This window comes from Anomaloglossus baeobatrachus, chromosome 4 (assembly GCF_048569485.1).
Source record: "Anomaloglossus baeobatrachus isolate aAnoBae1 chromosome 4, aAnoBae1.hap1, whole genome shotgun sequence".
NCBI lineage: Eukaryota > Metazoa > Chordata > Amphibia > Anura > Aromobatidae > Anomaloglossus > Anomaloglossus baeobatrachus.
The window spans coordinates 622,459,749-622,485,047 of NC_134356.1; the positions used below are offsets into that span (position 1 = coordinate 622,459,749).

General features: G+C 49.4%; 1 protein-coding gene across 3 annotated transcripts in view; it reads right to left on the minus strand.

Annotated features, from left to right (window-relative positions):
* Window positions 1–25,299, minus strand: part of GMIP (GEM interacting protein) — a 165,996-nt gene that overhangs the window by 59,303 nt on the left and 81,394 nt on the right. For all 3 annotated transcript variants that reach the window (XM_075346305.1, XM_075346303.1, XM_075346306.1), the window contains 3 exons: window positions 18,710–18,832; window positions 14,590–14,654; window positions 11,295–11,405 (listed from right to left, as the gene is read on the minus strand). In XM_075346305.1, the coding sequence (XP_075202420.1) occupies window positions 11,295–11,405; window positions 14,590–14,654; window positions 18,710–18,832 (299 nt within the window). The remainder of the gene's footprint in view (window positions 1–11,294; window positions 11,406–14,589; window positions 14,655–18,709; window positions 18,833–25,299) is intronic.

Consider the following 25,299-nt stretch of genomic DNA (forward strand, 5'->3'; position numbering starts at 1 on the left):
GCGCTGGCCCTGGGGAAACTGGTGCCCTGGCGGTGGCCGTGTCTCCCCTGTAATGGTTGAGCTGTTGCCTTCAATCGGGACTTGGCTGTTGGGGGATCTACGTCCCCTTCACTGACGGATTCGGCAAATTAAGGCGACTCCTAGCCTTGCCGGGGTCTGAGAGGCCCCTGCCCTGGTGCTGACTGTCCTTTGCACGCTGCTCCAGACTGCCGGGTCACCACCCGTCTGCGGTCCTTCCAGGAACCTCCAAACAGTCCCACTCCAGACAATCTCCGCCGTCTGCTGACCTTGCTGTCTCTGTCCAGGCACACAGCCTCAGACCACTTCAGGCTGTACTAAACTGCCACTTTGCACTTTCTCTACTTTCACTTCTCTGTCACTTCAGCTTTCTTCTTCAGCTCCACTACACTTCACTTCCTTCCACTTCCTCCTCCCTGGCTGAACTGCATGCTCCTTCCTGCCTCCAGGGCTATGAACTCCTTGGTGGGTGGACACCAACCGCCTGGCTCCACCCCCTGGTGTGGACACTAGCCCCTGGAGGAAGGCAACAAGGATTTCTGGTTAGCTGGTGTACCTGCAGGGAATGTGGGGTGTGTTTGTGTTGTGACCTGTGACCCCTGGCTTGCCCAGGGCGTCACATATCCGCTGACTGAGAGCCAGAAGGTGGGCATATTAATGGGGCAGCTAGCCGGCGCGGCCCAGCGTGAAGTGAAGTCCTGGCCTGATACAGATAAAGGGACAGCAACCCAGATACTGGCCAAGCTAAAGAGTACTTTTGACACCCGCACCGCAGCAGAAATAAAGATGAGATTCTTTGGGTGCAAACAACGGGCCACAGACAGCATAAGGGACTATGCCTTAAACTTGCAGGAGGCCCTGAAAGCAGTTAAACAGGTGGACCCAGAGAGTGTACGTGAAGAAGACAAACTCCTAACTGAGCAGTTCATAGAGGGGCTCCTGTCAGATGCCCACAGGACCCAGCTGCGTATCATGGTCCTGCAGAACCCTGCTCTGGACTTTGCAAAGTTTAAGGACCAGGCCATCCGGGTACTGAGAGAATCTACACCGAATGACCCAGTACCCCTCCGGCCTCTTGCTATCACGTACCCAGGGGTGGTGCCTGCAACACGAGCCGCTGCAGGGGCTGAGGCGCAGTCCCTGGATAAGGATCCCACTGCAGAGCTCAGACAGCAGGTCCAGGAGCTGACCAAGACTGTAGCTGCCCTTGCCAAGACCGTGCAGTCTCTACAAGTGACCCCATCGCCTGCAAGAATCGAGTTGGCCTCCAGCCCAGATGACGTCCCCTGGATGCGACAGAGGAGGATTCCGCCGACCCGAGGAAAAGATACAGACCGGTATGATTCAACGGGACAACCGATCTGCCGCCGCTGCAGTCAGGCGGGCCATATTGCAAGACACTGTCCTTTAAATGGGCCGAGCCTGGGGCCAGGAGCCGACCCCCAGGTGTAAGGAAGCCCGGCTCAACCCCCAGTCGCAGCTAGTATGTGGGAGGACGCCCGGTCCTTCCTATTGTGCTGGATGGGATCCCGTTGAATGCCCTCCTGGATACGGGGTCCCAGGTAACAACCATCCCTTATAAACTGTACAAAAGATATTGGGCTGATTCAGACATTGACCATGGCCCAGATGATGATTTAACAATTGTGGCCAGTAATGGTCAGCCCTTACCTCAAATTGGGTATAAAGAAGTAACCATTAAAGTGGGGCGGGTAGAATTGCCATGTCAGGGGATGATAATTGTAGATATTGATCGCAAAGAATCTGACCCACTGCTAACCATTGGTACAAATGTGATAGAAAATTGTATTGCCGAAGTGATAATTTTGTTGCAACAGGCGTCTGAAACTGCCAGCTCCGGGCAGCAGCGTGCCCTACAGAGGGAGATCAGAGCCCTGAGGAGGAGGCAGCAGGTAGAGCTGGCCGGAGGAGAAATTGGCAGTGTGAGGGTAAGTGACCCCCTCCCCATTGCAATACCCCCAAGAAGTGAAATGTTGATATGGTGTCGGGCAGCAATAGGCCTCAAGGGTCAGGATTACCATGCCTTGGTAGAACCGGTGTATTCAGACAGTAGGCCTGGAGTCCTGATAGCCAGAGGGGTAGCAGACGTCCGCAAGGGGAGAGTGCCCGTCCGTGTCCTGAATTGTGGGGAGGAGGAAGCCAAATTGCCCCGGTACGCCACTGTAGCAAAACTGTACACTGTCAGTAACAATACCATCAAAGCAGTGGAACCCTTGATCCCGTCCGACCAGGCGGAAGACAATGGCTCCAAGGGGCAGCTGGAAGACTGGTGCCAAAAATTACATGTGGGCACCGACTCCACCCCCTCACACCAAAAGCATGGGGTTTACCGGGTGGTACAGGAGTACGAGCGGGTCTTCAGCAAACACCCCCTAGATTTTGGGCAGGTAAAAGGGGTTAAACATCAAATCCCCACGGGTGATCATTATCCCATTAAAGAGAGATACCGCCCTGTACCCCCCGCACAGTATCAGCATGCCAAAGAAATGTTACGGGAAATGAAGGAGGCTGGGGTTATCAGAGATAGCTGTAGCCCTTTGGCAGCTCCACTAGTGCTCGTAAAGAAAAAAGATGGTACAATGAGAATGTGCGTAGATTACAGACAAATTAACCGCATTACACATAAAAATGCTTATCCACTACCCAGAATAGAGGAGTCACTAACAACCTTAAAGTCAGCTAACTATTTCTCCACCTTGGATCTCACCAGTGGGTATTGGCAGGTTCCCGTGGCAGAGGCGGACAAGGAGATGACTGCATTCACGACGCCAATGGGCCTCTGCGAGTTCAACTGTATGCCATTCGGGCTCTGCAACGCCCCAGGAACATTCCAAAGGTTGATGGAGTGCTGCTTGGGCCACCACAACTTTGAAACCGTGCTGTTGTACCTGGATGACGTCATAGTCTACTCCAAGACTTATGAAGACCACCTGAGGCACTTAGCAGAAGTGTTTGAGTCCTTGTCGGAATATGGCCTGAAGATAAAGCCGTCCAAATGTCACCTCTTGAAGCCAAAGGTACAGTACCTGGGTCATGTGGTCAGCGCAGAAGGTGTGGCACCTGATCCGGAGAAAGTCACCGTAATCAAGGACTGGCCAAGACCCACCACGGTAAAGGAGGTGCGGCAGTTCCTTGGGCTGGTGGGCTACTACCGAAGGTTCATTGATGGTTTCACAAAGATAGCAGCGCCCCTTCAAGATCTCCTGGTGGGCCAGCCAAAGCAGGCTAGGAAGCAGAGCCCTCCATTTGAATGGAGCAGCCAAATAGAAACATCCTTTGTCCGGCTGAAAGGGGCTCTCACGGGAGAAGAAATTCTGGCCTACCCTGACTACAGCCAGCCGTTTGTACTGTACACAGACGCCAGCAACGTGGGCCTGGGAGCAGTTCTGTCCCAGGTGCAGGGAGGCAGAGAGAAGGTGATAGCTTACGCCAGTAGGAAGCTTCGGCCCACAGAAAGGAACCCAGAAAACTACAGTTCCTTCAAGCTAGAGTTCCTCGCTATTGTTTGGGCAGTGACTGAACGCTTCAAGCACTATCTGGCATCGGCCAAGTTCACCATCTTCACGGACAACAATCCGTTGACACGTCTGGCAACAGCCAAGTTAGGTGCGTTGGAACAGCGATGGATGGCCCGGCTGTCTAACTTTGACTTTACCATCAAGTACCGAGCTGGCAAGAAGAATAACAATGCTGATGTGCTGTCCAGAATGCCTCCCTTACCCGAGTCTGGAGAAGACCTGGATGAACTCGAAGAGATAGAGTTACCGGCTTTCCATCACCAAGGTGTTTCCCAGTGTGAGCATGCTGTAGGAGTGAAGCGCTCGAGCCAGCACGAGGTCTCGGTCAACCCATTACTCCACCATAATTGGGAAGAGACACAGAATGGTGACCCGGCCGTGCGATTGGTCAAAGAAAAGCTAGCACAAGCTGAGACCCATCTTGGCCCAGATGCTCCAGAAGAAGCCCAGCAGCTGTGGAAGGAGAGGGGACGACTGTTCACATACCAAGGCAAGCTCTGCAAGAGATATGTCAACTGGCGAATGAATGAACTCATCTGGCAGATAGTGGTCCCACAGAGGGATGCTCCAATGGTCCTAGCAGCTTACCATGATAACGCAGGACACTTCGGGTGGAAGAAGTTGGAGACCCTACTCCGTGATCGGTTCTACTGGGTGCACATGAGAAAGACAGTCGAGAAGTGGTGCCGAGACTGTGGTCCGTGTAACCTGAGGCGGAAAGATGATGCCAGCCAGAGGTCTCCCCTACAGCCAATTGTCACGAAGCAGCCCCTGGAGTTGGTGGCCCTGGACCACGTGAAGTTAACACCAAGCCGGTCAGGCTATGTGTACGCCCTCACCATTGTGGACCATTACTCTCGTTTCCTGGTAGTAGTGCCCGTGAAGGACCAGACAGCCAGAACAGCAGCTAGAGCATTTCAGGCATACTTTTGTCGACCTCACGGTTACCCTGAAAGGGTACTGACTGATCAAGGTCCTGCATTCGAGGCAGAAGTGTTCCAAGAGTTCTGTAACATGTACAGTTGTAAGAAAATCAGAACCACACCGCACCACCCCCAAACCAATGGATTGTGCGAGAAGATGAACCATGTGGTTATTGATATGCTCAAGACTCTACCTCTGGAAGAAAGAAACCAATGGCCAGAGAAGTTACCAGATCTGGTAGACCTGTACAACCATATCCCAGTAAATTCGACCAACTGCAGCCCTGCTTACCTGATGCGAGCAAGACCTGGCAAGTTACCTGTAGACTTTGAGATGGGGACTGTGTCACCTGAAGCGGTTCAGGAGATAGAAGATTGGGATACAGAGCGACAACAGCAGTACCGCAAGGTCCAGGAATGCGTAGAAAGGAGCCTGTCCCAAGCAAGAACGAGACAAGAGCAGCATTACAATCAAACAGCTCCAGCAACTCCCTTAGCACCTGGAGAACAGGTCCTCAAGAAAAAGCGGAGGGCGCATAAATTAGATGATCAGTGGGAGAATGAACCCTACACCATTATCCCCTCCAGCTTTGACAATAGTAAGGTATGCCTCATAAGCAAAGATGAAGGCAAGACCTATCAAGCAGTTTCTCGAGACCGCCTGAAAGCGTGCCCCGAACGGTGCAGAACCCAAAAAGAAGTAGAAGAAGTACAAGAAAGTCCCCAAAGTCCAGAAAAAGAGGAAGAGATGATCCAAACAATCCTTGGAAAATTCCCCAAAACTTGGACCCGAATAAACAATGCCATAGTGGTACCAGTGTTGACGTTCCCGCAGTTGGTCAAGCCAGAAACAGAAGAGGTTCCAGATCCACCTAAAGAACCGTCCGCTCCAACACGAGATGACACGCCAGCAGTGGAACAGGAGAATCAACCCCCTGTCAGTGGTGAACCTATCATACCCTTGGCGACTCTCAGACCACGTAGGCAATCATCACGCATACCTATCAGGGTTAAGCCAGCTTTACACCTTACAATTAGGGATGCGATCTCGTATGCGATGTGACACGCCCAGGTCGCATATGCGATTGAATGAGATTGCACGTAGGTCGTTCATTTGCTGTCACACGTGCGTTAGTAGCCTATGTTAAATTGATCAATTTTGTGTGCGATCCTTTAGATCATGTGTTCCGTGACGTATGCATCGGGCACCCTTTTTTTTTTTTATTTATTGACTCGCCAAGCGTGTGTAATGTGTAGGGATGCGTTTTTACTATGTCATCTGCCATTCAGCTCTGCTACATGGCCGCTAACAGCAGACACAGACAGCCATGTAGCAGAGCTGAATGGCAGATGACAGCAGACACAGACAGCCGTGTAGCAGAGCTGAATGGCAGATGACAGCAGACACAGACAGAGCCGCACTGTCAGAATGAACTCGGGTGAACCTCACCCGACTTCACGGTCATGCTGCGGCTCTGTCTGTGTCGCGTCCTGATTAGCGGTCACCAGTGAAGGGCTCACCGGTGACCGCTAAACTCCTGAGTGACTGAATTGAGCAGCCCTCTCTCATACTCACCGATCCCCGTTCCCCGGCGCTGCACGGCGTTCACACTGCTCCGGCGGCTTTTACTGTTTTGAAAAAGCCGGCCGCCCATTAAACAATCTGGTATTCCCTGCTTACCCCGCCCACCGGTGCCTATGATTGGTTACAGTGAGACACGCCCCCCACGCTGAGTGACAGGTGTCACACTGCACCCAATCACAGCAGCCGGTGGGCGTGTCTATACTGTGTATTGAAATAAATAATTAAATAATTAAAAAAAACGGCGTGCGGTCCCCCCCAATTTTAAAACCAGCCAGATAAAGCCATACGGCTGAAGGCTGGTATTCTCAGGATGGGGAGCTCCACGTTATGGGGAGCCCCCCAGCCTAACAATATCAGCCAACAGCCGCCCAGAATTGCCGCATACATTAGATGCGACAGTTCTGGGACTGTACCCGGCTCTTCCCGATTTGCCCTGGTGCGTTGGCAAATCGGGGTAATAAGGAGTTATTGGCAGCCCATAGCTGCCAATAAGTCCTAGATTAATCATGTCAGGCGTCTATGAGACACCTTCCATGATTAATCTGTAAGTGACAGTAAAAAAACACACACACATGAAAAAATCCTTTATTAGAAATAAAAAACACAAACACATTCCCTCATTACCAATTTATTAACCCCCGACAAACCCTCCATGTCCGGCGTACTCCACAGTCCTCCAGCGTCGCGTCCAGCTCTGCTGCATGGAGGTGACAGGAGCAGCAGAAGACACCGCCGCTCCGGTCACCTCCACGCAGGTAATGAAGACAGCCGCGCGATCAGCTGATCTGTCACTGAGGTTACCCGCGGCCACCGCTGGATCCAGTGACAGCGGGTAACCTCAGTGACAGATCAGCTGATCGCGCGGCTGTCTTCATTACCTGCGTGGAGGTGACCGGAGTGGCGGTGTCTTCTGCTGCTCCTGTCACCTCCATGCAGCAGAGCTGGACGCGACGCTGGAGGACTGTGGAGTACGCCGGACATGGAGGGTTTGTCGGGGGTTAATAAATTGGTAATGAGGGAATGTGTTTGTGTTTTTTATTTCTAATAAAGGATTTTTTCATGTGTGTGTGTTTTTTTACTGTCACTTACAGATTAATCATGGAAGGTGTCTCATAGACGCCTGACATGATTAATCTAGGACTTATTGGCAGCTATGGGCTGCCAATAACTCCTTATTACCCCGATTTGCCAACGCACCAGGGCAAATCGGGAAGAGTCGGGTACAGTCCCAGAACTGTCGCATCTAATGTATGCGGCAATTCTGGGCGGCTGTTGGCTGATATTGTTAGGCTGGGGGGCCCCCCATAACGTGGAGCTCCCCATCCTGAGAATACCAGCCTTCAGCCGTATGGCTTTATCTGGCTGGTTTTAAAATTGGGGGGGACCGCACGCCGTTTTTTTTAATTATTTAATTATTTATTTCAATACACAGTATAGACACGCCCACCGGCTGCTGTGATTGGGTGCAGTGTGACACCTGTCACTCAGCGTGGGGGTGTGTCTCACTGCAACCAATCATAGGTGCCGGTGGGCGGGGAAAGCAGAGAATACGAGATTGTTTAATGGGCGGCCGGCTTTTTCAAAAAAGTAAAAGCCGCCGGAGCAGTGTGAATGCCGTGCAGCGCTGCGCTGGAGATCGGGGATCGGTGAGTATATGAGAGAGGGGGTAAGAGGGATAGACTGACATGGACAGAGAGAGAGGGACAGAGATAGTGACGGACTGACAGAGATTAGTGCATGACAGACATTGTGCGGCGCTTCAGAACGCAGCTTTTCAGCTGCGCTCTGAAGCGGACCTTTTTTAAGCTGCGGTGCAGAGCGCACACCTGCGCACATAGCCTCAGACACCAAAATCGTATGAGGGATGTCACACGTTACAATTCACTAGTTTCGTACTAGCAAACGTCCAATGTATGAGGAATAAACGACGTGTATGCGATCACCGTATTTTCGTTCAATATCGATCGCATGTAGGTTTCACACGCAAACACGTCACGAACGATGCCGGATGTGCGTCACTTACAACTTGACCCCGACGACGGATTGAAGGATTTATTGAAGTGTGTAAAGCAGGCTTTAGGCCTACCTGTAGTGCTGAGGTAGAAGACACACCAAGTAGTCAGGGGCAGACACCAGAGCTACGCAGGTCCCAATGCAGCACTCGGGAACAGCCCCCTCCAAGGTATAGAGAGTAAAAAGAAAGAGTACTTATTAGAATGTAAATAGTTATGTGAAATGTCTGTAATGTTGTGTATAAAATGTTTTTTTTTGGTTGAGAAAATGGACAATTAGGCCACTGGACTATGGGTGGCCAACACCTAGCTGTACATAGCACCAGTGTGCTCAGCAACCCCTGAAGAAAAACCCGTCCGGCGTGCATAGAGTGGGGTCATCAATGCTCTGACGCATGCCCAGAGCCTACGTTGGGGGTTTTATCGCGGCGGGTCCCCCATGGAGCAGTGTAATGGACACCCGGCAGGGAGCCACACTGGACTCTTATAGTTGTTTAAGGTTGTAACATGTATGTCTTGTTTTGTTTTCTACAGTCCGGGAGTACTGGATTTAACTAAGGGGGAGTGTGGCGCCCCAGGACCTGGTCGCCACAACAGCATTGCCCTCCCAAAGGGTTAATGCTGAGCCTGGAGGTAATTGGGAGGTCCATTGGCCAGCAAGTTTAACATCCAACGCAGTTCTCCCTCCGGCCAGCAGGGGGAGCTCTGAACCTGGAATTCCAGGGAGCATTCCTTAAGTCTGACCTGAGGGAGGAAGTAGTGTTCAGTCTGTAGAGAGAAGTGAAAGGAAGCAGACGCAGAGTGTGCTGTCCTGTGGATCTGGGGCCTGGAGCTGGAACAGCTTGGCCCAGGGAAGCAGAAGTAGCAGAGAGGCAGAGAAGAGACTCGGACATCGGAGTCTGTGGCCACCAGGGCTTAAAATACTCCCTAGTAGCCGAATCCGAAGGGCAGGAGAGCTGCAAGCACCTGGCCCATAAACAGCCCGAAGGTACAGCTGCAGCATCAGGGCCCGGTGTGGACTCCAGCAGAGAAGCACCAGAGAGGGCCTGCGCAGCCTACCACAGAGGGAAAGGGATGTACCACCGGTCCCAGCAGCAAAGAGGGCCATTGCTGGATCCAGAGAAGCAGGGTCCTATCGTAGTAAAGAAAGGAACAGGAGTAGGCCTCATACTCAGCTGGCCAGAAAGATCACCCCAAGTACCTCCAGGCCGACCGGATCCCCTTCACCACCTGTGATGGTCTCCCAGGATTGGACTGTTCCTAAAGTAAAAGAGGAGAAGGTAAAGAGACTGTTGTTTGTGCCTGGTTCTTTCATTGCCTGTCGGCCCTGCACCGTGTTAGCCACACAACACCATAGACTTTCACGAGCACTAACAGTGTCCCCGGGGCTCCGCTCCACCTGTGGGGAGCAGTACCACCATTGCTGCCGTATCATCACCCCGGAGGCCTCACACAGCAGCGGCGGCTTAATAGCCGTAGACCACAGGTGGCGTCACAAACACAAACTTTATTCACCCCCAACACTGCAGCCATATTTTATTGACACCCACCAGGGCCACGGAGTCGGGCCCCGCCACCACTGACGACCCCCGGACTAGTCCGGCCCGGCATCGGGTGTCCCATAGCCCTGGGGTGGGCGAGTCAGGAACACTTGCGCATCACTGTATAACCCCAAGTCAATCACACTTCAGAGAAATGAATCTGTCCAACTAGGAAGCAGAAGTGATTGTGACTCCATTTCACCAGCTTTGGTGCAAATGACAACAGGAATAGTGAAGAGGAACTGCAAGATAATCCCTATACGACTGGTAGTGGGATCTGAGCACATAGTCCACCATTGCGTAGCTTAACTGGGATTCACCAGAGAACACCAGAATTGGTGAGTCCATCATTGGTGCCTCATTCTAAGTACATGTGACACATGAAAGGATTTGGAGACCCTGTGGGGAATGTAACATCATCCAGTATGACTAGTTTGATGGTGGGACCACAATAGTCAGAGAGGCATATCCTTAGAGAGTAACCTGACTGCTGTTAAAGACTGAGATGAAATCTACAGAGCCATGTCAGACCTTATGCAGGTGCCGTGGGCCATGTAGTCCTCCTGGTGCAGGACAAGGACTGGCCTCCTGTCGCCAGAGTGTGTAGGCAATCTCTGAATGATGAAGGCATTGATAACATTGACTGGCCTTCATGTTCCCCAGACCTGAATCCAATTGAGCACATCCATCCAGGCACTCACTGATGCCCTGATCCATTTCTGGGAGGAGATCCCTCAGGGCCCCATCTATCATCACAAAAGGTGCATAACCAGACATTATCGGGAATAAATATGTCACGCTACAAGGATGGCGAGTGCGTTCAGAGCAAAACGAAAAAAAACCCCCACCAAAACAATACCACAAACAAGGGGGTACACCAGGGACACAATAACAACAGTGGGCCCTGGCGCTAGCGTGAGGGTAGATGGGACACCTCATATCCTCACCTGTAGCTGTCCCTATTCTCCTAGATAGTCCCTAAACAGTCTCCGCAACTGTCGCCAAGCAGCACCCCGAGACCCTGGGAAACCTATAGTTGCCCTGGCTAGTGCATTGGCAGGTGAGGGTCACTAAACCGCTGCACTAATAAGACAAGAGGGTAGGGGAGACAAACAGGGGATAAACAGCAACACAAAAGAATAAAATCCGGCTTCTGGAAAACTCCTTCATAGGTACTTCCACCAAGGAGTCAGAGAACAAGAAAATGTGTATCTTCAGCAAGGATTAGTGGGAAACACCTCTACTTAAATCTGAAGGGGCATGACTACAAAGCAACTGCAGCTAAAACACTCAGCTAGGAACTTCTGGAAACAAAACTGACATTAACTCATGAAGTACTGGAAGAAATTAAAACACGTTTAAATTATAGAGTCCCAGATGTAAATGAAGGATACCAACCCTAAATCTGTCACTAGTCTCCAAAAATAGAGAGACGACCGTGACAGCATATAGGTAAGTGGGGGCCAAACACAAACATATGAGTCCCATGATAAATTGCTGTGATGAAATTCACCCATATTGGATCCACTAGTGATTTCAATTTTTTGCTTTGATTTTTATATTTTCATTGTGATCCAAAATGGGATTAAAGTGTTAATTATTTTTATTTTTTAGCACTGTTTTTACGGCCATTACTTTTATTGTGGAGTCAATCAGTAAATTTATCGGCCACTTACCTGACAATACTTCTTCATCTGTAGCAGTGCCACTGTCTCCAGGGCTGAATTTCCAGTGTGGGTTTCATGGTCCAAAAGTAGGAGGTAGACATCTTGCAGCGGCATACATGTCTGGAATAATCCAAACGCGGATTAACCAAATGTGAATGTAGAGTAGTTACTCAAGCCGCACCCATAAGTAACATGGATGTGTATGGACAGCGCTATTATGTGTGGGTACATGGTGTAATGCCAAGATTCTCATCTCTCCTAGACCAAAGAGTTACCAAATTTTTCAGTTTCCAAAATTTTTTAAATTAGAAGCAGAAGTTTGTTCTTTAGTGATAGATCACACGTTTTAGTAGACATAAATGTCTTTGGATGCATTTTTTCTACACCTTGCCTCCCATACTAAGGCATCTGTGACTCATATACAGAGGGAAAGAGTCTGCAGCTGCATCTCCCTCCTCTCCCCTTCTCATTGTCCAGTTGTGACTGTTTTCATACAAATACCATACACTCATAGGAACTATGTTTTTATGCAATTGTTATTTATCCAAATTTTAGTTCTTGATCGTCTGCTTAGCTCTCAGGCTCTATATAGTCCACGTGTCAATATCAGCAGGAAATGTAATGACTGCCATACTGGATGACTACTTCTTTCCCAACAACAGAAAATAATAAAATGGCTGAATAGATTTCCTTTATAACTAGTAAAAGGAAAACTGTGGCGACTAATAGAAATTTTATGTTTTTTTTATAAAATGTTTTTCATAAAAAATAAGACCCAAACATTAAAAAAAAAACTGAGTTGTGGGTTTTTTACAAGTGTAAAGGGTATTTCTATAACACAACGAAAATCCCAAGGGAAGAAACTTTACAGATAGTCTTCAAGGGGTTGTTCACTACTGGCCAAACCCCTTCTTATCAGCTAAACTGCCCATCATAAAATAAAAAAAACATATACTTACCACCAGTGACGCTCCTTTGTTGTCTCTGTGTTTTCAGCAATCATATATGAAGGGACCACTGCAGCCAATAATCAGCCACTGATTGGCTGCACCCTTTATTATATAGAGAGGAAGTATTTTCTGACTGAATAGTGAAGGCTGCAGCCGATCAGAGGCCTGTGACTAGCTGCAGTGGTCCCTTCACCTATGATTTCTTCGAAACACATAGACAACAAAAGAGCGGCATTGGTGGTAAGAATATGTTTTTTATTGTGTGATGGGCAGTTTAGCTGTTAACCAAGAGTTGTCCACTAGTGGATAACCCCTTTATTAAAAAAAACTATTACACATTTTTGGCCTACAGCTGTGCGCACACTGCGTTTTTTTCTCAAGAACATTCTTTCTGCAGAATTTCTTGAGAAAAAGAATGAGCAGGTCACTTCTTTTCTGCAGGTACCTGCATTTTTTGCCATAGATAATGGTAAAAAAACGCAGGGACCAACTTGCGGAAAAAACGCATCAAAAACGCATAAAAATACGGTAAAACGCAGTAAAAAAGCATGCGTTATTGGTGCGTTTTTTGAATGCAGGTGCGCTAATATTTCAGACTTTCAAGAAATTTCTTGAGAAAAATCCTTTTTCTAGTGCGCACAGGGCCTTATACACAAAACGGTACAACATTAAAGGCCCATTTACACACAACGATATCGCTAACGAGATATCGTCGGGGTGACGGTGTTAGTGACACACATCCGGCCTCGTTAGCGATGTGTGTGACACCTTTTTGCGATCAGTAACGTTAACAAAAAGGTGTCAAATCGTTCGTCGTGTACACGTCATTCATTTTTAAAAAATTGTTCCTCATTTGGTACGCAGGATATTTGTCGTTCCTGTGGCAGCACACACCGCTCCGTGTGACACCGCAGGAACGATGAACAACATCGTACCTGCGGCCGCTGGCAATGAGGAATGAGGGAGGTGGGCGGGATGTTCCGGCCGCTCATCTCCGCCCCTCCGCTTCTATTTGGCGGCCGCTTAATAATGCTGCTGTGATGCCGAACAAACCTCCTCCTTAAGGGAGAGATTGTTTGGCGGCCACAGCGACGTCGGTGAGCAGGTAATTGCGTGTGACGCTGCCGTAGCGATATTATTCCCTACGGCAGCGATCAACCCGTGATGCGCCACCGACATGAGCGGGTGCTATTGCTCTTTACATCGCTAGCGATGTCGCAGCATGTAAAGCCCACTTAATACTTGTGTATATTGCTTATTTTTCTTTTCTTTTATTTATTATTTTTATCATTATTTTATTTTCTTACCCCATTTATTTGGATGTTCTTTATTGCCGAATTTCAGCGCCAAATTTGCAACCAAAATTCTGCGACAAACAGGTGAAGTGTGACCCCAGACAAATACCTTCTGCTTCCCATTAAAGGCTGCTTTACACACAGCGACATCGCTAGCGATGTCGCTGGTGAAAGCACCCGCCCCCATCGGTTGTGCGTCACGGGCAAATCGCTGCCCATGGCGCACAACATCGCTAACACCCGTCACACTACTTACCTGCCTAACGATGTCGTTGTGGCCGGCGAACCGCCTCCTTTCTAAGGGGTCGGTTCGTGCGGCGTCACAGCGGCGTCACTAAGCGGCCACCCAATAGAAGCGGAGGGGCGGAGATGAGCGGCCGTAACATCTCGCCAATCTCCTTCCTTCCTCATTGCCGGCAGCCACAGGTAAGGTGTTGTTCCTCGTTCCTGCGGTGTCACACATAGCGATGTGTGCTGCCGCAGGAACGACGAACATCCTGCGTCCTGCAACAGCAACAATATTTGGGATTAGAACGACGCGTCAACGATTAGGTGAGTAATTTTGACCATTAACGGTCATTCGTAGCTGTCACACGCAACAACATCACTAACGAGGCCGGATGTGCGTCACGAATTCTGTGACCCTCAACGACATCTCATTAGCGATGTTGTTGCATGTAAAGCCCCCTTAAGTGTCTGATTCATTTGCATTTTTGTTTTAAGTCACTTTTTTTTAAAATTTGTGTTTATTGACGACGTTTTTGGCGCCAGATTCATCAAAATGCCATGCTCTTTAAGCAATACCCAAAATTTTCTTTTTTCTGCCTTTGACCCTTGTTTTTAACTCGCCAGCGCAAATAATTGCACATTTTATAAAATATTGCAAAACTGCGACTGTTAAATTGCCATGTAATGATTGAGTCTAAAACAACAGGCCGTATTAACGAAAAAAATGTGAAAACTAAACAACAAAAGGCAACTTGAGAAAAGGCAAAAATCATTTGATATATGCAAAAAAAAAATGGCAGAAATACAATGATGAATTGGGCCAGAGCTTACCTGCTGGTTAAGGCTGCTCCTCGCAGACTCACACAATCGGAGGGTGTTCTTGGCAAATTCAGACTCTACAAAAACAAGACGAATCACTGTGTTGGAAAAATATTGTCTACCACTGCAGAGTTGCATGTGGCTAGAGGTGTATGTGGCTCAAGTGACGCTCTGCCTTTGATAAGCACATGGCGTTAAATAAGACATAACCAATAAGTAATTATTACAACCCAAAGCAAAACTGCCTAGGCTTTTTCTCAGTCGGGGCAGATTTTCAGTGTATGTGGATCCTTGGGTGACAGTCACATTTTCCACACTGTCTAGACCTTCATTTTCTTGGTAAATTTAACCAAATCACAATGGACCTACTAAGTTCAAGCTTCCCTCGTGCTGTCCCATCTGCTTATAAAGAGGAACGCTGATACCGTTATAAAGGAAATTTCAATGCCTTGCGAAAGTATTCACCCACCTTGGTATATTTCGTGTTTTGCTATCACACATCCTGGAAATTCACTTTTTTTGAGGGTTTGCATCAGTTCATATATAGAATATGAATACAACTATTTCCCTGTCCCTGTTGCCAAAAAACATCCCCACAGCATGATGCTGCCACCACCATGTTTCACTGTGGGGATGGTGTTCTTGAGGTGATGAGCTGTGTTGGTTTGGTACCAGACATAGCATTTACCTTTGTGGCCAAAAAGTTAAATTTTGGTCTCATCTGAGTACAGCACCTTTCACCGTACATTTGGGGAGTCTTCCACATGTCTTTTGGCAAAATCAAAATGAGCCTTTCAATTTTTGACTGTAAGTAAAGCCTTTTTCTGGCCACTCTTCCATAAAGGCCAGCTCTATGGAATGTATGATTTATTGTAGTCGTATGGACAGATACTCCAGTCTCTGCTTGGGAACTCTGCAGCTCCTTCTGTGTTGCTTCTCTAATTAATGCTCTCATTGCCTGAGCTAAGAGTTTTGGTGGACGGTCCTCTCTTAGCCAGTTTGTTGTGGTACCATGTTATTTCCATTTGATGATAATGCATTTGATGGTTCTCCAGATATCATGAGAGATTGGGAAATTGTTTTAGAACACAACCCTAACTTGTACTTCTCAACAACTTTGTCTCTGACTTGTTTGGAGATTTCCTTGGTCTTCATGTGGTATTTGGAGATCTCCTTGATCTTCATGGCGTTGTTTCTAGATCTCCTTGGTCTTCATGGTGTTGTTTGGAGATGTCCTTGGTCTTCATGGTGTTGTTTGGAGATCTCCTTGGTCTTCATGGTGTTGTTTGGAGATGTCCTTGGTCTTCATGGTGTTGTTTGGAGATCTCCTTGATCTTCATGGTGTTGTTTGGAGATCTCCTTGGTCTTCATGGTGTTGTTTGGAGATCTCCTTGGTCTTCATGGTGTTGTTTGGAGATCTCCTTGGTCTTCATGGTGGTGTTTGGTTAGTGGAGCCTCTTGGTTAATGGTGTTGCCACCTCTGTGGCCTTTCAGAAAAGATGTCTATATACTGACAGACCCAGGGACACTTAGATTGCACACAGGTGGACTTCCTTTCAATAAGCATGTGACTTATTAAAGTAATTGCTTGCACCACAAGTTTTTAGGGGCTTCATACAAAAGTGGTGAATACATATGCACATGGCAATTTTTATTTTATCCCATAAATTATTTTTTTTGCGTATATTCTTCTCACTTCAATTTCCCAACTTAGACTATTTATTGTTGATGCATCACACACAAAACGGATTACAAAAATATTTAAACAGAGGTTGTAATGTAACAAAATAGGTAAAAAGCCAAGGGGGTAAATACTTTTGCAAGGCACTGTATTACCAATGGTAATGCAGCTAGGTATAACAACTCTCCATGACAATTCCTACATGTTAGGAAAGTTTCTCAACAATAGGCAAATTAAAATTTACTCATGTTTCCCCCCCCTACCAAAATAACTTGATGGGAAAATCTGTCCGTAAGAGTTCACTTTTCCTTCCACCACCACAAATGAAATTTAAGCATCATACAACACCCATATAAATCCATGCAGGACAGGGCAGGTCCTCCATAGCCAGTGACACTCTTTGCTACTTCTTATTGGTCTAGGCAAGAGACTATATTCTGAAATCCCTTCTTCAATGAACACCAATAGTCAATGAAAATGGTTTTTGTAAACTGGACAAGCCCTTTAAATTAAAAATAAACACTAATTCAATCCAACACAAAGTCCTTCAAATGTCAAAAGATTTTTCTCAATTGATAAATCCATAAACATTGATTAAACGGAATCTGTCAGCAGGTTTTTGCTATTTCATCTAAGAAAAGCATAACACAGGACACAACAGCCTGATTCCAGGGTATTTTTGGTATTTTATTTCAAATAAAGGATTTTTTCGATGTTTGTGTTTAATTCTTTTCACTTACAGAATAGTAATGGGGGGAAGGGTCTCATAGATGCCTCCCATTACTAAGCTAGGGCTTAGTGGACGCTGTGAGGTGCCATTAACAGCTTATTACCCAGACTGCTACCACACCAGGGCAATCAGGATGAGCTGGGTAAAGTTCCGGGACTGAAACATCTAATGGATGCGACAATCCTGGGCGGCTGCTTGCTGCTATATTTAGGCTGGGGGGGGGGTCAAAAAGCATGGGACTCCCCAGCCTGAGAATACCAACCTAACTAATAGTTTGGATTCTAAAAAGAAGAACATTTTTACATTTTAAAGACTTTGTCTTGGATCAAATTATTTTTTCTTTGCGCTTCTAAGAGCTACTGATCTGTGACACTGGCTAAAGGTGAATTTCATAAATATATTTAATTCACCCCATTCAATAGTATTAAAAGCTCCAATAACATGTGAGAGTATTAAAAAATAAGTTATCAATTAATACATCTACCCAGGAGGAAAACTTGGGAATTATGGCTTAGAAAGTCCATATTTATATACATTTTAAAGAGGACCTTTCACTGGATATTTTTGTTTTCAATTTAAACTTAGTACATCCTCTACTGATTCTGGAACAGTTCTTTTTCTTTTGTTCCCCTTCATTCCAAAGTTATTCCCCTCATTAATAAAGCTGCAAATCTTCTCTTCAACTACAGAACTTCTCTGTGGGCGTGGCTGCATTTTGATTGGACAGCATCAAATGAGAAAAAGCAAACGCCCACAGAGAAGTTCTGTGGGACATGCCCAGTTGGTCGAAAGGGAAAACTTGCATCTTTATTTCCGAGTGGCATAAGTTTGGAATGGAAGGGCACAGAAGAGAAAGTAAAACTGTTCTAGAATCAGTGGGGCAACGTCAAATGGAGGAAGTACTCAGTATAAATTAAAAAAATCCAGTGAAACATCCTCTTCAAGGAGATTCCGAGTTATTTAAAATCTCAATTGAATTTGTCAGAGCAGAAAGTGACTATGATCACCACCAGTGGGGTCCAGGACATCCTCAAATTCAAATTATACAAACAATTGATTTCTTTGAATGAGAATTGTGCAATTCTTTTTTTTTTCTCATTTGGTGGTTGTGCTGGGAAATTGTGCAGATGTCCAACTACAACCCTATAATTTGCCTACTTTAGGTCAAAATCTTGCCTTTGGGACCCCACCATCACTGGTCGACAGATAGAAGAGGGCCCCTGTGCACAAACAGTATATGGATCCTTTTAAGACCAATAACTCATAATAATGCACAATTCCACCTGGTTTGGAGGTAGAAATGGCCTTCTCTTGGGCACCTGTACGACTCTTGGGCACCTGTACGACTGCATAGGTTGAACCAATGATATGTCTGCCCCTGCCCACCATAGTTGGGAATATTCTTGCCTGTAGAGCAGGACTAGTAGTGATAATGTGATTTTCCAAAACAGTCCTATATTTGTGCTTGGTTATTTTCCATGTCCCAAATTAAATCTATGTAGAGAGAGCGTATGTATGCTTGTCCTACGATCCAACCCAGAACAGTGTCACTTGTTCTCAGTAAAGGTGGATGTGCCGATTTGCCCCCCCAAATTACTTTCCTGCCTAAAAGAAGGGATGAATTAAATTCACAAAATTACATTTAAAGTAAAAAAATGTCAACCCAATGTGATGACAGATTACTGTCCTGTTTTATCTGTAGTGAGATATTTGATATCTACCATAGCTAAGTTTCTTCTCGATGTACCCCAGCACTTCCCGCACATATTTACACCAGCGTTTGGCATAGTTGAGGGCAAATTCCACTCCTCCCTCATTACGTATGAGAATTTCATCAGCATCATCTGTGAAAAGAGACAAAAAACCCAGACCCGACTTATTAGTAGATGTATAAACTTCAGAAAAAAATGTGCAAACACAAGAACATACGATAACTCCATGCACATGCTGTGTCCGGCCAAGGTGACCGGGTCTGCAAGGTGATAGTGCTAACTACTAATAGTAGATGTGAAGAACTAAACACTCCGTAGTTAAATTGAGGGGATATTTATTAGTATTCCAACATGGATGTTAATTTCATACAGATGAGAAACTATGCAATAGAACAGTGAAACAGGGTCTTATCCTGTAGACTTGTATTGGTATTTGCAGAGCGTATGCTCACTTTGCTGAGTAGTGTTTTCACACAACAAGATCAGATCTTATCACCAGCTGCCGCATGAATCAGGAGCCTTTAGGCTTGTAACGATACATGGGAACCAGGAAAAATTGTGTTAGTGACTGCACTGCTGAGAAGTGACGAAAACCAATACACAGTATCCAGATGAAAAGCGTTTTATTTTTCAAAGCGTTTCCAAGTCTTGGTGGTTCACCTGTGACCACTTCAAAATGCGTTGAAAAATTAACGCTTTCATCTGGATACAGTGCATTGGTTTATGTCACTTCTCAGAAGCGCAGTCACTACCACACCGTTTCTCCTGGTTCCCATGTATCGTTAATCATACATACAATGTATCTTAGACATTTTTCAGAACATGTATTGCATTAAGGAGAGGTGTGAATGTGGCACCCCAGTGGTCATAGGAGCTGTGAAGCCCCACAGGTGTTGTGTCGGTGCATTACCTTCAGGGACTCCACTCGGCTGGATCTGGTCACAGGTAGGAGATCTTCTTCTTGTCGTGACGCCACTCTCAGTATTGCGGCCAGTAGGGACCGCCACTGCAGGTTGAGGGACGCCTGGGGCTGATGGTGAGTGCAGTTAGTTGGAATTGCCTCCTGAGAGTGAGGCAAGCCCCAGGGCCCTGTGTAGATGCGTAGAACCACAAGGCGCAGAATAACTCCACACAGGCAGAATGTCTTTCAGGGTTTTTACTCACTTCAGGTGGCAGGGTGAGTAACCCGGGCGTAGCTGGGATGAACCAGGCGGAAACCAGGTATCCTTCAGGCTGACTTCTGATGGTGACTACCAACTCGCCTTCCTTAGCCCTTGGTGGTTTGGGGTGACCCCGACTTTTAGTCACTATGGGGGTCACCCAGGGAAGTTGCTGAAGCCTCACTCCCCTTCGTTTGCCGTGTGCTTGTTGCCTGGGCCAGATCACTCCAGCTTCTTGCCTCCTGTGAACTGTGGGCCCTAACTGTGGCTACGTGGCTGCGGCTTTTGTGGTGTTGTGGTGTGGGCTTTGAGGGCCCCACACCGGCAGGTTTAGCAGGGAAAGGTGGATCTATCCCCGCTCCGGGATCTGCCGCCCGTTTGGGCCTGGTTCTCCCTAGCAGTCTCCTTACTTCCCACTCTGTGCTCTCTCTCTAGCTGGAGATGGGTTTCGGGTAGCACTCCTAGGTGACCGTTCTCCCCCGTCGGTAGCCACTGCGCGGACGCTGTCAGACTACAGCAGCCCAGGGGAAGGGGTCAGCTCTCCTCGGAGCTCCCTGGACTCTGCTCTGAACCGGCTCACATCTGGGACCTTCACTGCTGCTCCTGTCAGAGCCTCACTTTCCTGTTCCTCACTCCTCCACACTCTGCTGCAGACCGTTTACTCCTCCTTCTCTTTTCCCTTTGTGCCTGCCTACGCCACCTAGCAACCAGATTCTCTTACCACACCCCTTGAGAGGAGATGGAGGCTTTTGGCCCCCTCCACTATTCCAGTGGAGGTGAAGGCTTTTCCCCCTCCTGGGATCCCCAGGGGTCCTCTCAAAGGTACATGTGTGAGACCTGATCACTATGCGCCTGTGTAGTCACACCTCGGTCAGCCTTCTGGATTACCTGTATTGTACTGTCCCCAGCATGGGTGCAGTACTCAGTGGTGCCTGACCAGGTCAGGGGCGCCACATTCCCCCTTAGTTATCACCAGCACGTCCTCGGGCTGCAAGACAACATTTTAAAATGCATGCATAAAACATTAAAACATGTAAAACATTTTTAAAACCACCAGGTACCATACATCACCACCCTCCACCCACAAGTCCGTTAACCCACCCAAAACCCTCTCACGTTGGCCGCGCCTTCAGCCACTTCTGGCAGGATGTAGAGGCGGCTTACATGGGCTGGTGGTTTCAGGGTATACCTGGCCTGGTGGAGCCGCGCCTTCAGCCTCTTCTGGCAGGATGTAGAGGCGGCTTCCACAGTTGGTGCTGACCAGGTACCCTCTTTGTGGTGGAGAGCCAGGCCCCATAAACAGGCATGCTCTCTGGTTGCAGGTGAGCCAAGGCCCTATATACGGACGTGCTCCCTGGTTGCAGACGAGCCAAGCCCCTAAACAGGCTGGCTCTGGTGGTGGTGGTGCCCTCTGGTGTAACTATTTACACTGCGAGAGTTTGTGGCTATAGCCAGTTCATAGCCTTAAGGTTCATTTCTCACATTAGTTTATGTGGGCACATACTTAAACATCAACGTTGCAAACTTGTCAAAACTTGTCAAACTGGTAACTTGCTGTACTTTACTTTAGGCAGATTCCTCCTCAGCGGAGGGTATCGGGTCTTCTTCGTCCCAGCGGGAGTATGGCAACATCTCTGGCTCGGGGTATGAATCCACTGCTGATGGCTCCTGAGTCAGCTCCTCAGCTTCCTGGCCTCCCCTCCCCCTTAGTTCTTCTGAGCACTCCTTTGGTGGCAGTGCTGGGGATGGACTTTCTTCAGCAGGCCCAGACAGGGACCTCTTTGGCATGATTGCTGCAGGAGTCGTCTTGGGGGTATGCGGAGGGAGTATGTACTGGTCCACCAGCCATTGTGGAAACTTGGCCTCCATGTCAGCCTTCAGCTGCCAGTATGCGGGGTCCTCCCCCAGCGTGGGCTTTCCAGCAGGGACCTCTTTGGACTGGGGAGCGGTGTCTGCTCTGGCCTTGCAGGCCGGGGTAAATGGTGATGCAATCTTATCTTGGCGGGCCGCGCCCTGTATGGCGGCGGCCTGGTCTTCGCGGGCCGCGCCTGGCATGGCGGCGGCCTGGGTGGGCGTTTCTGGCGCAGCTTGGATCGGCGTCGCAACTGCGATGGGGTCTTTGCAGACTGGGCTGGGCGTCGCTGCCTCGATCGGAGCTTGGCGGGCCGCACCTGACGGGGCTGCGGCCTGGTTCAGCACCTCACTTGCGGCGCGGACGAGCGTTGCTGCTGCGGTGGGGTCTCGGCGGGCCGGGCCTAGCATGGCGGCGGCCTGGGTCAGCGTCACACACGCGGCGTGGATGAGGGTCGCGGTGGCAGCCGGTTCTTTGCGGGCCGGACTAGGCGTCGCTGCAGGGACCGGGTCTTGGTGGGCCGAGCAGGGCATCGCTGCGGCGGCCTGGGCTTGGCGGGCCGCACCTGGCGTGGCTGCGGCCTGCTTCAGCGTCACCGCGCCGGACGCCTCTTCAGGGACCGCGGACGTGGCAGCAGGGGTCGGGGCACTCGCGCGGGCAGGGGCATCACTGGACTCACCCATCGGTGGCATCATCGGGGTCTGAGTCGTCGCCGTCCGGTCTGGCGCTCGGCGCGCGGCTCTCCCTTCATAGGCCTGAACCGCGGCAGCCATCTCCAGAAGTTCCATGCGTTCTTCTCTGATCTGCTCCACAACCCGGGTCTCCAGTCGGTCGCAGAACTGGGCCAGCTCTCGATACCACCAGGCAGCGGAGCCCGGTTCTGGGTTTCTGCGGTCAGACGCCATTTCTTCTGCGCCCTCTTCTGTACGATTTCCCAGCAGTGGACTCGTCGTTGCCTCTAGTAGCAAGCTGTTCAGTTTCCGCTCTGCCTCTTTCAGCAGCTCCTCTCCCAGCAGCAGGCTTCTGGCTCCCTTTCTGTCCCGACGTCTCTGGACGCTTCCGCTCTCTTCACAAGCGAGGTCAGAACTCTGCAGGGGATCTCTGGGTAGCCACACCTCTTCGTGGGCGGTAACTTCTCCCAGCGCGGGCTGCTGTTGTTTTTCAGCGCGCTTTTCATGGTGGCAATATGGCGGCGCTTCCAATTTTCCAAGCGGACCGCCCAGGCACATGGTCACCTGTCTGAACAGGTCTAGTCCTTATCCTGTTCACAGCGCCAGATGTGAAGCCCCACAGGTGTTGTGTCGGTGCATTACCTTCAGGGACTCCACTCGGCTGGATCTGGTCACAGGTAGGAGATCTTCTTCTTGTCGTGACGCCACTCTCAGTATTGCGGCCAGTAGGGACCGCCACTGCAGGTTGAGGGACGCCTGGGGCTGATGGTGAGTGCAGTTAGTTGGAATTGCCTCCTGAGAGTGAGGCAAGCCCCAGGGCCCTGTGTAGATGCGTAGAACCACAAGGCGCAGAATAACTCCACACAGGCAGAATGTCTTTCAGGGTTTTTACTCACTTCAGGTGGCAGGGTGAGTAACCCGGGCGTAGCTGAGATGAACCAGGCGGAAACCAGGTATCCTTCAGGCTGACTTCTGATGGTGACTACCAACTCGCCTTCCTTAGCCCTTGGTGGTTTGGGGTGACCCCGACTTTTAGTCCCTATGGGGGTCACCCAGGGAAGTTGCTGAAGCCTCACTCCCCTTCGTTTGCCGTGTGCTTGTTGCCTGGGCCAGATCACTCCAGCTTCTTGCCTCCTGTGAACTGTGGGCCCTAACTGTGGCTACGTGGCTGCGGCTTTTGTGGTGTTGTGGTGTGGGCTTTGAGGGCCCCACACCGGCAGGTTTAGCAGGGAAAGGTGGATCTATCCCCGCTCCGGGATCTGCCGCCCGTTTGGGCCTGGTTCTCCCTAGCAGTCTCCTTACTTCCCACTCTGTGCTCTCTCTCTAGCTGGAGATGGGTTTCGGGTAGCACTCCTAGGTGACCGTTCTCCCCCGTCGGTAGCCACTGCGCGGACGCTGTCAGACTACAGCAGCCCAGGGGAAGGGGTCAGCTCTCCTCGGAGCTCCCTGGACTCTGCTCTGAACCGGCTCACATCTGGGACCTTCACTGCTGCTCCTGTCAGAGCCTCACTTTCCTGCTCCTCACTCCTCCACACTCTGCTGCAGACCGTTTACTCCTCCTTCTCTTTTCCCTTTGTGCCTGCCTACGCCACCTAGCAACCAGATTCTCTTACCACACCCCTTGAGAGGAGATGGAGGCTTTTGGCCCCCTCCACTATTCCAGTGGAGGTGAAGGCTTTTCCCCCTCCTGGGATCCCCAGGGGTCCTCTCAAAGGTACATGTGTGAGACCTGATCACTATGCGCCTGTGTAGTCACACCTCGGTCAGCCTTCTGGATTACCTGTATTGTACTGTCCCCAGCATGGGTGCAGTACTCAGTGGTGCCTGACCAGGTCAGGGGCGCCACAAGCCACAAGGGCGTTGCTCTCTTCACTGGAGGGCAATGCTATACCTGGAAGCAGTGGGGAGATCTCTATGCCAGGTACAATCACACCCAACACTTCCTAATCCAGGCCAGAAGGGGGAGCTCAAGTCCTGGTTGCATTCTGGGCTGGGAAGGGGTTAGAGAGAGGAAAAGGGAAGAGGAGACTCAGAACTCTAGTAGCAGTAAAAAAGAATGGTCGCTGTTAGAGAGCTGTCTGCAAGCTTTCCAGGGTCGAGCGCTGAATCAGGACACCGGGGTCCTCGACTGTTGGGTGCTAAAGGCCCAGCAGTAAACCCGGAGGGCAGGAGATTCCACACCTCCTGGCCCAATAGAGACTCCCATTGCGAAGTAGCACGATAAAGCCCGGGGCCGCAGAAATACCGGCGGGCCCTACATGCGGCTCGCGGTGCCCGCCACAAGGAACACGACAAATAACATCTAGGCAGAGGGACGCTGTGCTGCTTTAGGCCACAGCGACCCACATTCACTACTAAGGAAGGCCTCCAACCTACCTGGCAAAGAGAGATTCCTCACTGCTTCCTGGCTGACCGAACCACTGTAACCTGGGACCATAACATTTGACCAGTAAAAAGGTAAAGAAAACCACCGGCCTGTGTTGTCTAGTTACTGTCGGCGTCCTCAGCCCTGCATCCCGGTGTACAATGAATACTACCACCACTGTCATCCTCCTTGGGGCCTAGCTTCACCTGCGGGAAGCTGAACTACCTTAGCTGCGACACCATCCACCCCAGAGGACTGCGAATGCAACGGCGGCTAATCCCTGGCCGCGTAATGCAGGTGGCATCACGAGACAACTCCCAACATCTTCCTCATCTCCCCACCAGCATCCTCATCCCATCTCCATTCCTCCCTTTTATTGTACAACTCGGGGTCACGAAACCTTAGGGTTTGGACGCAGCATGTTTCAGCTGCATCCGAAACGCTACACTATACAGTAAAAGCACAGTGGATGAGATTTCCAGAAATCCCATGCTCATTGTGCGTGTACTGCCTGCAGCGTAAACTGACCTGCGGTGTGGCTTCCCGAGCCA